Raw genomic sequence first — 15219 nt, forward strand, 5'->3', positions numbered from 1 at the left:
AAAAAGAGCATGCTACAGGGACACTGCTACAATGATGTTCATAGCAGCTCAATTCACAATAGCAAGACTGTGGAACCAACCTAGATGCCCTTCAATAGACGAATGGATAAAAAAAAATGTGGCATTTATACACAATGGAGTATTACTCTGCATTAAAAAATGACAAAATCATAGAATTTGCAGGGAAATGGATGGCATTAGAGCAGATTATGCTAAGTGAAGCTAGCCAATCCCTAAAAAACAAATGCCAAATGTCTTCTTTGATATAAGTAGAATAACTAAGAACAGAGTAGGGACGAAGAGCATGAGAAGAAGATTAACATTAAACTGGGATGAGAGGTGGGAGGGAAAGGGAGAGAGAAGGGAAATTTCATGGAAATGGAAGGAGACCCTCAGGGTTATACAAAATTACATACAAGAGGATGTGAGGGGAAAGGGGAAAATAATACAAGGGGGAGAGATGAATGACAGTAGAGGGGGTAGAGAGAGAAGAGGGGATGGGAGGGGAGGGGGGATAGTAGAGGATAGGAAAGTCAGCAGACTACAACAGACACTAGTATGGCAATATGTAAATCAATGGATGTGTAACTGATGTGATTCTGCAATCTGTATACGGGGTAAAAATGGGAGTTCATAACCCACTTGAGTCAAAGTGTGAAATATGATATATCAAGAACTATGTAATGTTTTGAACAACCAACAATAAAAAATTTTAAAAAAATTATAAAAATAAAACCAAGTTTTTGTGTTTCAAAAAATATTATATATAGGAAGGACCACTATGTTGTCTTTGGACACTTTTTATTGAAAAATTGAAATAATAAGATATGGTCCATGTAGTGTATCAGTAACAGGAGGAGTCAAGAAGGAAGATTTTCCTTAATATATATTTTTAATCTTTCTAATTCCATTTTCGGCAAGAGGCTTGAGAATACCCCATTGTTTTGGAAAGAATGTCAAGAAAGGATGGAAGACTTTCAGTTTGGGGAAGATTAATTTAGGTACATTTTCCCATGAATTTTATATAAATGATATCTCTAGTGGATTTTATGGCTTCTTTCCAAGCCTTCATTTAACTCCTTCCATATGGCTGTGTAGCAGCCATTCAATTGGACTGAAATTGATCACTTACCACTTCACGCATAGGCTAAAGCCAGTTGGTACATCTTTAATGATTGAGGAGGAGTGAGCATGTGTTTAGTGTGAGATATGGGTCGTGGAACTGCAGCATTCATTTTGGGTGCTAGGAGAAAAAAGCCTGAGAATAAAGCTAATACCCTGCAGATTGTATAGTCCATACCATCTGAGAGAAATATAGTTAGGGCCCTGATCAGATCAAATCGTATTCTTCCTTTGGAGGATCTTAGTCTGCCATAATAAAACACCATAGACTAGTTGAGTTAAATGATAGAAATTTAATCTCTATTCATTCTGGAGGCTGCAAAGTCCAAGACCAGGTGCCAACATGGTTGGTTTTGGTGAGTACCCTCTTCTTGTCTTGAAAATGGCTGCTTTCTCACTGTGTGTTCTCCTGGCATAGGATTGACAAGTGTTTGCCTATTTCCTTGTTTTGTTTTTTCGTGAAGCAAGTATTCTTAATACTAATTTTTTATGTTAATTTTTTAAAAGAACCATAATTTTTTTGCAATATAGTTTCTTAGAAATCAAGAACATTTATAAAGTATAACTGATGAAATAATAATGCCAATGAAGCTTTCAATGTCAGAAAAAATGGTATTGTTCAAATCACCTAAAGTACCAATTCTATTCACTTAGCAAGTTTGTTGACAACTACCATACACTATGCACTGAGATATATTTTACTGAGTTTTATGTATCTATGGGAATTTATTAGAATATGTTTTAGAAAGTTATTTTTTAAACTGTTTATTGATTGATAAGCCATCACGAAGCTCTCTCTCAACTTTCACTGCTGACCTAAGAGGAGTTAGCATAGAAAGCATTTTTTGAAACAAAAGTATCTACTTTTCTCAAGAAAGCAAAATTATTGAAGACTGCATATTTTATGGTATCCTGAATTATTGTAAAAGTGATACTTTCCACCTTAGTCATACAATGTAGATTAGAAAGAATTTAAACTCCTCATAAAGAAAATCATTGTCTTGGAGAATTCAAGATGTCAAGCCAGAAGGAGGCAGCATTCTGTGTCATTCCATGACCTGTGTCTCAACTAGTGGTAATACTGCTTCTCTGAAAGTGATAGAGGACCCCTATACAGCTGCTCTCACGCAGAAATCACTAGCACTGTACCCCAGTGTAGGGCTCCGGGCCTCAGCATTTGAGCAGGACTCCTGGCTCCAGACCCCAACTCCTAAAGTTCTAGTCCAAGCAGGGCTTGTGAAGGCCTCAGCAGGATCACCTATCAGCACCGCTGCTGAACTCCCAGATGCAGTTCCGCTCCCATGCAGGACACTCAACTTCTACCTACCCACAGGAACTCTGGCCACTACTCCCCTGTGGACATCCATCTACCAACAAGGGGCTCCCCCAGTCACTTCATCTTGCCACTGCCATAGTCCCCTTCGTAGTAATCTGCCTGCACCTGTGGACATCTCACAGGCTCTGAAGAGACCCAAAGCCATAGTACTGAACGTCACAGAGCTCATCTCTGAACACATTGGACAACACCATCACCTGGCTCCCCCAACTTCAACTGACACCCCCATCACTGGATACAGACGCCTGTATCTTGGCTTACCTTCCTCGCCATATTTGGTGAGGACAGCTCCAGATTGGAACTCCAGCTGGCCAGGTACAGGGTTTCCAACTCCCTTTTCTGCCCAGCAGCGATAACCCGGCACAGTAACCGTGCAACAGAAAACAGCTCTGAGTGGGACCTGTGCACAGTGCAACCTGGGCGCCACCCATGGGAGCGCTGGTAAGAGAGGTCCCTCAATTGGATACTGCTAAGGGAGAGGAGATGGTGCAAAAGTGTGGAGACTAACAGAAACCAGGAACTGGGTTTGGGCGCTCAAGTCATATGAGTGGACCCAAAAAGAGACCCTTGAGGTGCAGTCTCCCTGCAGAGACTGGCGGGTGCCACACCTCATTTCCAGGTGCTCTGCATCAGGACCAGCCGCCCCACCCTGGTTACCTTCACCATCCTGAGGGCAGAGACACCAGCTTACAACAGACAACCCCACCTATTGAATGAGAAGGGAAGCAGGAAAGATACTGATCTCGAAAACTATCAACAATTCTGTTTTTTTCCTTCGAGACTTTTTTTTCCATTTTTCTTTTTTTTTCTCCCCCTCTATCCTTCTGCCCTCACATCCCCAACATATGTGAAACCAAGTACTTTGCATGAATTAGGATTTTGAGGACTAGACATTTGAATAATACACTATAGGTGTGTTGTATATGCCTTTTCTTTCTTTCTTTTTTTTACTTTTCCCCTCCAATTTTTAACTATTTTAACATCCTTTATTTTTCTAAATACATATATGTGTTTTTTTCATGTACTATACTTCCTTCCCATGCACTTGTCTACTCAAAACTACTACTTTAAAAAAATTTTAATTGTTAGATGGACATAATATCTTTATTTATTTTTATGTGGTCCTGAGGATCAAACCCAGTGCCTCACACATGCCAGGCAAGTGTTCTGCCACTGAGCCACAACTCCAGCCCCCAAGACTACTTCTTTTCTATTCTCTTGCTATCAACCTTCTTTGTAAGATTTCTTTCACACTTTTTAAGATATATTAACTCTATATCCTCACATCCTACCTCCTCAGCATATTATCCTACACCTCACCCTCAGATCATTGTCCACTGTCAGAAACTGTGAACCCTTTTACAAACCTACTGATTATATCATAGATATAATATATTATTATAGAATAATCAAATTCAACATTTCTCTGTATTGTGACCAAATGGTAAACATCTTAATAGCAACAAATTGTTTATAGGTGGTATATTGCTGATATTGAGATCCGTTAACATTATCCTTCCCCCAAAAGGAGAAGTATTGGAACCAAACAGGAGCACTACAAGCCCATAGGGTAAAAACAGTAACACCCAGGATACACAGATCTAGAAGGGAAGACACATGAATAACATGAAAAGACAAAGGAGGAAAGTGCCCCAAACAAATCAAGATACCACATTATTAGAATCCATGGGAAGCACCGCAGAAGAAATTACAGAGAAGGAGTTCAGGATGTACAAGATTAAAATAATCTGTGAATTGAAGGGTTATATAAAAGAACAAATAAAGGCAGAAAAAGATCATTTTGTCAAGGAGCTACATAAACAAATACAGAAAAGAAAAGATTACTTCAACAGGGAGATAGAGGTTCTAGGAAAAAAAAACACACACAACCCAAATAGAAACCCTTGAAATGAAAGAAACAATAAACCAAATTAAAAGCTCAATTGAAAGCATCACCAACAGAGTAAGAACACTTGGAATATAGGACATCAGACAATGAAGACAAAATATATAATCTTGAAAAGAATGTAGACCACATATTGAAAATGGTAAGAAACCATGAGCAGAACATTCAAGAAATATGGGATAGCATAAAAAGACCAAATTTAAGAGTTTTTGGGATAGGGGAAGGCAGAGAGTTCTAAACCAAAGGAATGAACAATCTATTCAATGAAATAATATCAGAAAACTTTCCAAACATGAAGAATGAATTGGAAAACCAAATTCAAGAAGCCTACAGGATGCACATGTACAAAATAACAACAGATCCATACCAAGGCACTTTATAATGAAAACACCCAACATAGAGAATAAGGAGAGAATATTAAAAACCACGAGACAAAGGAAAGAGATTACATATAGGGCAAAACCAATTAGGATAATGGCAGATTTTTCAACACAGACCCTGAAAACTAGAAGATCCTGGAACAATATATTCCAAGCTCTGAAAGAAAATGGATGCCAACGAAGAATCTTGTATCCAGCAAAATTAAGCTTTAGATTTGATGATGAAATAAAAATCTTCCATGATAAACAAAAGTTAAAAGAATTTACAGCTTAAAAACTGGCACTATAAAACAATTAAAAACATTGACAAATCAAAACGTTGGTTCTTTGAAAAAAATAAATAAAATTGACAAGATTCTTAGCTACGCTAACGAAGAGAAGGAGAGAGAAAACTCAAATTACTAATATACGTGATGAAAAAGGTAATATCACAACAGACACTACAGAATATAGAGGATAATTAGAAATTATTTTGAAAACTTGTATTCCAATATAATAGAAAATATTGCAGGCATCAACAAAATTTCTTGAGTCGTATGATTTGCCCAAATTTAATCAGGATAATATACACAGTTTAAACAGACCAATATCAAGTGATGAAATAGAAGACACCATCATAAGTAAACCAACCAAGAAAAGCCCGGGACTGGATGGATACACAGCTGAATTCTACAAGACCTATTACCAATAGTCTTCAATTTATTTCAGGAAATAGACAAAGAGGGAGCACTGCCAGACTCATTCAATGAGGCCAATATCACTCTGATTCCAAAACCAGGCAAAGACACATCAAAGAAGAAAACTTCGGACCAATACCTCTAATTAACATAGATGTAAAAATTCTCATTAAAATTCTGGCAAATTGAACACAAAAACATGTCAAAAAGATAGTGGACCACAATCAAGTGGGATTCATCCCAGGGATGCAAGGTTGGTTCAACATATGGAAATCAATAAATGTAATTCATCACATCAATAGACTTAAAGATAATAATCAATGATCATCTCAATAGATGCAGAAAAAGCGTTTGATAAAATACAGCACCCCTTCGTATTCTAAACATTAGAAAAATTAGGGACAACAGGAACATATCTCAACATCATAAAGGCTATTCACACTAAGTCCCAGGCTAACATCATTATAAATGGAGAGAAATTGAAGGCATTCCCTCTAAAAACTGGAACACTACAGGGATGCCCTCTTTCACCACTTCTGTTTAACATAGTTTTTGAAACTCTACCCAGAGCAATTAGAGAGATGAAAGAAATTAAAGAGATATGCATAGGAAAGGAAGAAATTAAATTAGCACTATTTGCTGACCATATGATTCTATACCTAGAAGAACCAACAAGTTCCACCAGAAAACTTCTAGAACTAGTAAATGAATTCAGCAAAGTAGCAGGATCTAAAATCAACACCCATAAATCAAAGGTATTTCTGTGTATCAGTGACAAATCATCTGAAAGGGAAATGAGGAAAACTACCCCATTTACAATAGCCTAAAAAAATTGTGAATCAATTAAAGAGGTGAAAGATCTGTACAATAAAAAAACCAGAACCCTAACGAAAGAAATCAAAGAAGACCTTAGAAGGTGGAAAGATCTACCTTGCTCTTAGATAAGCAGAATTAATATCATAAAAATGACCATACTATCAAAAGCTTTATACAGATTTAATACAATTTTGATCAAAATTTCAATGGCATTTCTCATAGAAATAGAAAAAGCAATCATGAAATTCATCTGGAAAAATAAGAGACCCAGAAGAGCTAAAGCAATTCTTAGCAGGAAGAGTGAAGCAGGTGGCATCTCTATACCAGACCTTGAACCATACTATAGAGCAGTAGTAACAAAAACAGCATGGTATTGGCACCAAAACAGACTGTGGTAGACCAATGGTATAGAATAGAGGACACAGAGACTAAGCCACAAAATTATAGTTATCTTATAAGATGCCAAAAACATACATGTAGAAAAGATAGCCTTTTCAACATATTGTGTTGGGAAAACTGGAAATCCACATGCAACAAAATAAAATTAAACCCCTATCTCTCACCATGCACAAAACTCAACTCAAAGTAGATCAAGGACTTAGAAATTAAACCAGAGACCCTGTGTCTAATAGAAGAAAACGTAGACCCTTAAAGAATGACCGGACAAGGATCATCTTCGGAGGAGTACCTGTTTATTGAGGAACAGCTTTGCACATTTATAGAGCCGGGGGGCGGTTTAATGATTGGTAGGTAAGGATCATGAGGGTCAGTGGGGCTCACCATTGGGTGGCTCTTTTCGCCGTTGTCTGGGGGATGGGGAAATTAGTACTGGAAGAGAAGTGTGGTTGGTGCCATCTTTGGAGCTGGGGCGACTCCCAACAGGCCCCAGTCTTCATCATGTCAAATTAGGCCCCAACTTCTTTAATGCTGAGAGCCATATGGAGTGGGAATGACGCATGGAGTGGTTGAGAAGTGATGCCAGCAAGCCATTGAGATGATGATGGTTATATTAAGCTGTGTATTCAATTGTATATTAGACCCCTGCTGTCCACCTCAGGCACGGCTACTTTGGAGTTCTTGCACTACTTTGGAGTTCTCCTGGGGATTCCTGGGGAGTTCCCCTTGGTTGGGGAAGTGCGGGAGGAGGGATTTCCGGTTGGTGTGTGGTGTGTCCTGGGAGAAGGCTGTGTGCATGGCATTCTCGGGAGTTCAGAAATAAAGTTTGTTCCTGCTTGAGTGGCTCTCGTGATTTGTGCCCAGCCAGACTGCAGCACTTTAATAAGACTCCCGTAGCACAAGAATTAAATTCAAGCATCAATAAATGGGATGGATTCAAACTAAAATTTTCTTCCCAGAAAAAGAAACAATCTGTGAGGTGAATAGAGAGCCTACATGTTGGGAGCAAATTTTTACCTCTCCTACATCAGATAGTACACTAATCTCTAGGGTATATAAAGAACTCAAAAACCTTAACAGCAAAAACAAAACAAAACAAAACAAAACAAACAAACAAACAAAAAAAAAAAAACAAATAACCCAACCAATAAATGGGCCAAGGACCTGAACAGACAGTTCTCAGAAGAGCATATAAAATTAATCAACAAACATATGAAAAAATGCTCATCATCTGTAGCAATTAGAGAAATGCAAATCAAAATTACTCTAAGATTTCATCTCATTCTTATCAGAATGGCAGCTATTATGAATGCAAACAACAATAAGTGTTGGCAAGTAAGTGGGGACAAAGGTAAACTTAAACATTGTTGGTAGGTCTGCAAATTGCTGCAGCCAATATGGAAAGCATGGAGATTCCTTGAAAAACTGGAAATGGAACCATCATTTGTTCCAACCATCCCTCTCCTTGGTCTATGCCCAAAGGACTTAAAAACACCATACTACAGGGACACAGCCTCAACAATGTTTATAGCAGCACAATTCACAATAGATAAACTGTGGAACCAACCTAGATGCCCTTCAGTGGATGAATGGATTAAAAAAATGTGGTATATGTGTGTGTGTGTGTGTGTGTGTGTGTGTGTGTATATATACACACACACACACACACACACACACAAAATGGAATTTTACTCAGCAATAAAAGAGAATAAAATCATGGCATTTGCAGGTAAATGGATGGCGTTGGAGAATACCATGCTAAGCAAAGTAAGCCAATCCCAAGAAAGGCCAAATATTTTCTCTGATATGAGTAGGCTGATTCATTGTGACCTAGGGAGGGGGGGAGCATGGGAGGAATAGTTGAACTCTGTAGACAGGGCAGAGTAGTTCAAGAGGAAGGGAGGGTGCATGGGGTTAGAAATGATGGTGGAATGTGATGGACATCATTATCCAAAGTACATGTATGAATACACAAATTGGTGTGAATATACTTTTTATACAGCCAGAGATATGTAAAATTGTGCTCTTCATATATAATATGAATTGTAATGCATTCCACTGTCATATATAAAAAATTAATAAAATTTATAAAAATAAAAAAACCCCAGAAATTCATTGTCTTACCATCTCAACTGAATATCAAGTTCACTGATTTTGGAGGGAATATTGTGGATTATCAGATTATCAAATAAAAATACATTTTGGTACTTAAATCATTTAATTTGTTAATATAAAGAATTTTTGTGTATTTATTACCATCTACTACTACAGACAATTGAAAACAATGGTTAGCAAGATTTGGAATCTGAATATAAAGGATGATAAATTGAATGTATGTTTACATTTTAGTTGTAATAGTGATTTTTAAAAAACAAAGGAAAGAGGAAAACTTGCAATTTAGTACTTTTGAGGAGTAGGAAACTCACATATTCTCCTTGATTCAACTTTCTCATCTTTTAAATGAGCACATGACAGTGTACATGGCATATTTAGTGTTATTATGGTAATTAAAAAAGTGAATGTAAAACACAACAAAGTGCTTAGTACGTACTATTCAGTAAATGCTATTAATGAGTTCGATTTGGAAATGGTAGGTCTGTGTCTCCCATGCTAAAATTCTTTTTTTGAGAGAGAGAGAGAGAGAGAATTTTAGTATTTATTTTTTTAGTTTTCGTCGGACACAAAATCTTTGTTTGTATGTGGTGCTGATGATCGAACCCAGGCCTCACGCATGCCAGGCACGCCCGCTAACGCTTGAGCCACATCCCCAGTCCTCCCATGCTAAAATTCTTAAAGGAATGGGCGTCTAACTGAAATTCAGATAAATGGATCTTCAGATTATATCTAAAGTTTAAATTTTCAGTACTATATTTTGGCATTTACATTGATAACTGGTAATAACAAAAGAAGTGCAACCACTAATTCATACCAGAACAGTATTTCTTAACCTAGGTATTATTGTGCTTTGGGGCTGGTAAGACCTTTGTTGTTGCAGGGGTGACCTGGTTTATTCTATTAGCAACATCCCAAGAGATGCCCACTGTATGGTGACAACAAGACCTGTCTCCAGACTCTGCTGAATGTCTCCTTGGGGGCAAAGTCACTACTGGTTGAGAACCACTTGACCAGGGCATCCTGTGGGCTTCTTCAGATAGATACAGACATTTTATCAAATTGCAGATGGATTCATATTTACCCAGAAAACAGGGATGTCATCAAATGATAGAAATTAGGATGTTTATGGTTTGAATTCACTAAAAATGGAAAGCCTGACTTACAAGTCTGTAGCTTCTCAGTTATGCTGGATATTATAGGTGCTCAGACACTGTCAAGAGATGTACTGGGAATTTTCTCCCTGGAGGGAATTTGAACTAAACAAATTCTTAGATCTTTTTAATAGTAAGCTCCTATAACTTTGGCATGCCTATCCTTCCAGTTAAGCCATACTTGAAACCATGAGAATAATGAAGATTTCTGAGGCATGAAAGGAACATGGTTCTGTGATGTTAGTTTTAAGGGATGTCTGTAATTTAAAAAGAAGGAATCTGGTGTGTAACCTACCTTCATTGGTCCTATATTGGTTAAGAAAGGATGAAAGAAAAAAATAAGTATTCAGAAGAAAGTTGCAAAGAATGAATTGTTGGTATTGTCAATTTTGAAGTGATTCTATAAATAGAGAAAATACTAGTACATTTAATTTCTAGATGACCTTCAGTTGAAAAATATTCTTAGGAAAGCGCCCTCTAAAATGTTGAATATCATGTAAACAGTAAGCATTATTAGTATTGACATTTTTATTAATATTACAAGTCAGAAACAAGATGTCAAGGAACTAAGTAAGGAGTAGTATAAAGAAATACTTTTTTGAATTATTTACTAAGATAAAATGATTATTCTATATGTTTTAATCTTCCATGTATTTTTTTACTTAAGTATATATGTCAAATATATTTTGAGCAAAAATCATTTTTGCTTTATTTTCCAGTTGTTTTTTATCCTTGTTACTGGTTGCTGCTGTGGTGTGGAAGATCAAACAAACCTGTTGGGCTTCACGACGGAGAGAGGTATCAGTGTGTTATTAATCTTTGTTTTAAATCTTTGAGCAAAATCTCCATTGTTTTGTTATTATACTTCTTTCAAGTACAGATTTTTTTCAAATCAATTTTACTTATTAATATTGCACAATATAGTATTTTAAAGCTTCAGGCAAAACTACCCATGTCATTTTAAGTCAGTATGTGTAGAAGGTTTGGTTATTTGCAGTTTTATGATAGTATTAGAATTTAAGTGAATGTATATATTAATTCATCTAGTTAAGTAATCTGTAATTTCTTTAGCTTAAGTATTTAGTTATGCTATACAAACATAATATATTTTTCACCAGTATCTCTCTTTTAAATTAAAAGAAAATTCAGCGTGGTCAATATTTTTGACTTTAGAAAAAAAATTTCTCTTAGAAATTTGTTATAGCATTGTTTTGTTTTATTTGTCTTTTTTTTCCCCTCTGGGTAATCAAATCTTTTCCACATCTTGATTAGCTGATAATCCAACTATGTTTAGAGATCACATCAGTTTGATACATTTCTATATCAGAATTAATCCTGATATTCCTAATAATCCTAAAATTGATGAAAACAGTAATACTTTACGAAATAACAACAGATGAAATAAGTAAAAAATTTTAGCTTGTGTATGTAAATTAATTGTAAGAAACAAAGAAACAATCATCTGGGGGAAAATATCTAGTAGATTTATTGTTCTATACCTCATATAATGAAAAAGCACTTTCCTGTTTTTATTAGAATTTTTATTATGTTCTGTTATTATTAATACTAGCAGTCTACTATTAGTATTATTAGTATTTTATTTGTCATTGCCTTTCCTAGTATATTTCTATATGTATGGTTTTCCACATATATAAATATACTTTAGATATTTAACAGTTCAGAGTATTCTCATCAATAGAAGTAGCAAGCTATATGAATCCTTCTTAATTATCCTCCGATTTTCAATGGCACCCACCAAAACTCATGTATACTTCTATTTTGCAAACTTGAGGTCATTTTCCTTGAAATAGATTATTATTCTTAAGATTCTCTGCCTTGGTGGGTTTCCACCTGTAGTCAGTGCAACATCAATGATAATTTTTTTGATGAGGTCCTATGATAGAAAGTAATCCAATTGAAAAGGAGCTTTTTAAATATAAATACATGCATATTTGATAGTTGGTAAATTTGGGGGTGAAGCTTAAAATTTTTTTCTGGGTATTTTAATGATCTACTATGGCAAAAGTATAGATTTAGGAAGGAGAACTATAATTGTAATCAGGAAGTCAAAGGCCTTTTATAAAGAAATAGAGTTGGTAACCATTTATGTCCCTAAACATTAGAAAACAACTCAGGATTAATATGGAGTCTCTAATCCTACTATATTATGCTAAGCAATGTTTAGATTTCTAATCTTTGAAATTTATAAAGTGAAGTTCTGTAAACACAGCACTGTCAAAAAGTAAACATGTTACTCTGCCATTAACTGGCATCTAATTATGAGTCAACAGTCTATTTGAATTTACTTAACCTCTGAAAAGAAAGACTTGTTCTATAAATATCTAATCCTCAGCATGGGATATTTAGAGCCCTTGAAATGCTCACTGTGTAATAATAATTAGTGAAGATTAGAAATAATATAACTATGTAATATTTGAAAAAGACTAATGCAGATCATTAATTTAGCTATCAAACTTTCACACTTCTCAAAATGAAAAATTGATTTCAGTTAATATTGTATCGCCTCAGTATAGTAATACAATTTATTACGTATTAAGTAGGTGTTCTGGCAAACTAATATTACTTTAATTTTAGAAGTATGAAAATGAATTTATATTTTGGTTAGAAGTAAAAAGCTTTCAAAATATTTGGTGATCATGGGAAGGACAAGGAAAATATGGAAAGTAGATTAGGGATCACTATATCAGAACTAGTGTCTGCTTGTAAATATTACTATGTCCGCTGGATATTCCTTAGTATAATCCTATCTACCTAAAACTTATCTAATTAGTGCTTCTTTTTGTTTAAGAACACAGGGATATTTCCATTTAAATTTTTAACCTCTTATCAAGGCAGAAAATCTATGTTGTTGAGAGGTCATTATGCTACAATATATGTTAAAAATATTTTGAGGAGTTTTCTCTAACTTAATTTTGCTAAATAACATTAAATGAAAAATGCTAAATACCTTAGAAATCATTTATGTATTATTTATGGAAGTAGAGATGACATTGTCTTTGTTGACTATCAGAGATGTATTATTAGATAATAATTTTTGTATTTTAAAAGATTATTTCTAGTTTTGTTCTTATGAGCTCCAGAGATTATTAACCTCACTGATTGACTAAAGATATGTTCTGAAGTGATACATTTTATATTGTTGAAAGACTATTTCTTATTTTAACTTTGTGAGTCACAAGATTTTTAAATACATGAATTAATGTGTAAAGGTAAAAATGTGTTTTTAAAAAACCTTCTTTTTTAGTTTATCTATGAGAGTAATTATAATATTCCCAAAGGCAAAAGGGCCTAGTAGTTTTATTTGTGTGAGTATGTTACTCTTTGAGACATTAAGAAATCAGTAAGTATAAAACTCCAAAGACACCTATGATTGACAGAATTAGAATTTGTAATGGTAAATGAAAAATATTCATAAGATTTTTCCTTTTAGTATTTCTGTAATTTTGTTATAGTAGTTGTATTGTTTGCTTTTTAAATGCTGTTCAAGATGAAAATAATATTTGGAAAGTTTTTAAATATATTGTATTAATTTCACTAGGCATATTGCTTTTTAACTATTTAAAACTTTGGTTCCCTTAAACACAAATTTTTATGGTATAGTTTTAATACCTGAGACGTATTATTTTTGTTATTTTTTTGAGTAACACCCGTGAGAATTCAAGGGTTCTTGAAAACAAACAAAAAAACCACAGAGGACTTAAGTTTTGATATTATTCCTTCATATGGTAGCACCAAATTCATTTCTATGGTAACCTATTAAGAATGTGAAAACTTTCTTTTAGGTTGTGCTAAGAAATGAAAACAGTAAGTGGGTATTTGTCAGTGGAAATATTATAATATACTTAAAAAGATAAATTAATCATTAAAGCTTGTCTTTTTACAGTGGTATAGAAAACATATAGCTTAAATGGTGTATTCAATTTAAAAATATTTGTTTGGAGCAAACATATATTAAAAGGAGTTTATTGAAATATTACCTTGCTTAGTAGTCTTCATTTTTAACTGAAATTTGAATTTTTAATAGGCATCATAGGACATAAACAAGTCAAGATGTTGTAATTCTTCCTTGCAATGAAGATCTTTAATCATGTGCTTAACAAGGGTAAAAATATCATGAATATCTTAATAGTTAAAAGAAGTAATTTTTTTAGTCAAAAACATTTGTTCTATATGTTTGTAGGGGCTTAACTGTAGTATATCTCAGTTAATATCTAACTACAAAATCTATAAAGTAAAAGATCTATTGGTAAAGGGAGAGTTTTTTTTTTAATATGAACTTCATATTACTAGAGAGTCTGTGTTTGATCCCTACATTTCTTGTGCTAGTAATTTTCTCTTTTTTAATTCTTAAACTTGGGTTTTGAATGTTTTAAAAATACTTTAATTTACAATTTTATCACATTATTTAAAGCTATTTTAAGTACATTTTGTTTCTTTTATACTTAATATGAAAAATTGCCTGGAATTAGATAATGCCCTATAGCAATTGAACTTATCTTTATTATGCTCTGCTTTGCTTTAGATTTCATGCAGTATCAAACCTACATTTGGATTTTTCATTATCAACCTAAAGCATGAGTTAGAATTAAACAAACTAAATCCTATAAGAAGGGTTCCAATACTTTGAGTACATAACAAAGTATTTTTCTAGAGGCAAGCACCTTAGTCCTTTCTTTATAGTTGTTTTAGTGGGCACAAAAAAAATAGATAGGAAGTAATGCTATTGTTTATCCCTGAATAATGACATCTCCTTGATAATTAATGATAAGATATTCTATGAGTTGCTACATTTATTGTAATTGAATTTATAAATAAATATTACTAATGTGAAACAGCAATTTTATCAGTTCAGTAAGTTCACCTTCTTAGATACTCAACTTATTTACAGACAGAGAATTGGGAACATAGTGGATGGGACAAACTAAAATTAATAGACTAGGTAGGTAGTGCAAACAACTTTTTGGTAGGATTTCTTAGTAGTAAAAAATCTATATTTCAAAAAAAATTTAGTAGCATGTAAAGAAAACAAAAATTAGTCATAATCATCCCAATATCTATAGTTCATATAAATTTAAACATTTTAGTAAATACAAATTTCATGAAAACATGCTTTTCCTTAATTATTAGTATAACACTCAAATAAGCATCTTTTCAGTTAATGACCTCATGATAATTTTCTTTTGCTCCTCATTTGCTTTTTATTGAATTGCAGACTAGTGATTACTATTGTATAAATATTTTCATTTTCAATTTATTATATAAGACTAGAAATTACAGGTGTTCAGCACATCTGTTTATA

General features: G+C 34.1%; 1 protein-coding gene across 6 annotated transcripts in view; it reads left to right on the forward strand.

Annotated features, from left to right (window-relative positions):
* Atrnl1 (attractin like 1) overlaps nucleotides 1-15219 on the forward strand; it is a 708669-nt gene that overhangs the window by 301221 nt on the left and 392229 nt on the right. For all 6 annotated transcript variants that reach the window (XR_007349210.1, XR_007349211.1, XM_048807394.1 and 3 more), the window contains one exon: nucleotides 10619-10697. Coding sequence is in view for 4 of the 6 variants with exons in the window: in XM_048807394.1 (XP_048663351.1) it covers nucleotides 10619-10697 (79 nt within the window). In the remaining 2 variants the exon portion in view is untranslated. The remainder of the gene's footprint in view (nucleotides 1-10618; nucleotides 10698-15219) is intronic.

The sequence above is a fragment of the Marmota marmota genome, unplaced genomic scaffold (genome assembly GCF_001458135.2).
Source record: "Marmota marmota marmota unplaced genomic scaffold, marMar, whole genome shotgun sequence".
NCBI lineage: Eukaryota > Metazoa > Chordata > Mammalia > Rodentia > Sciuridae > Marmota > Marmota marmota.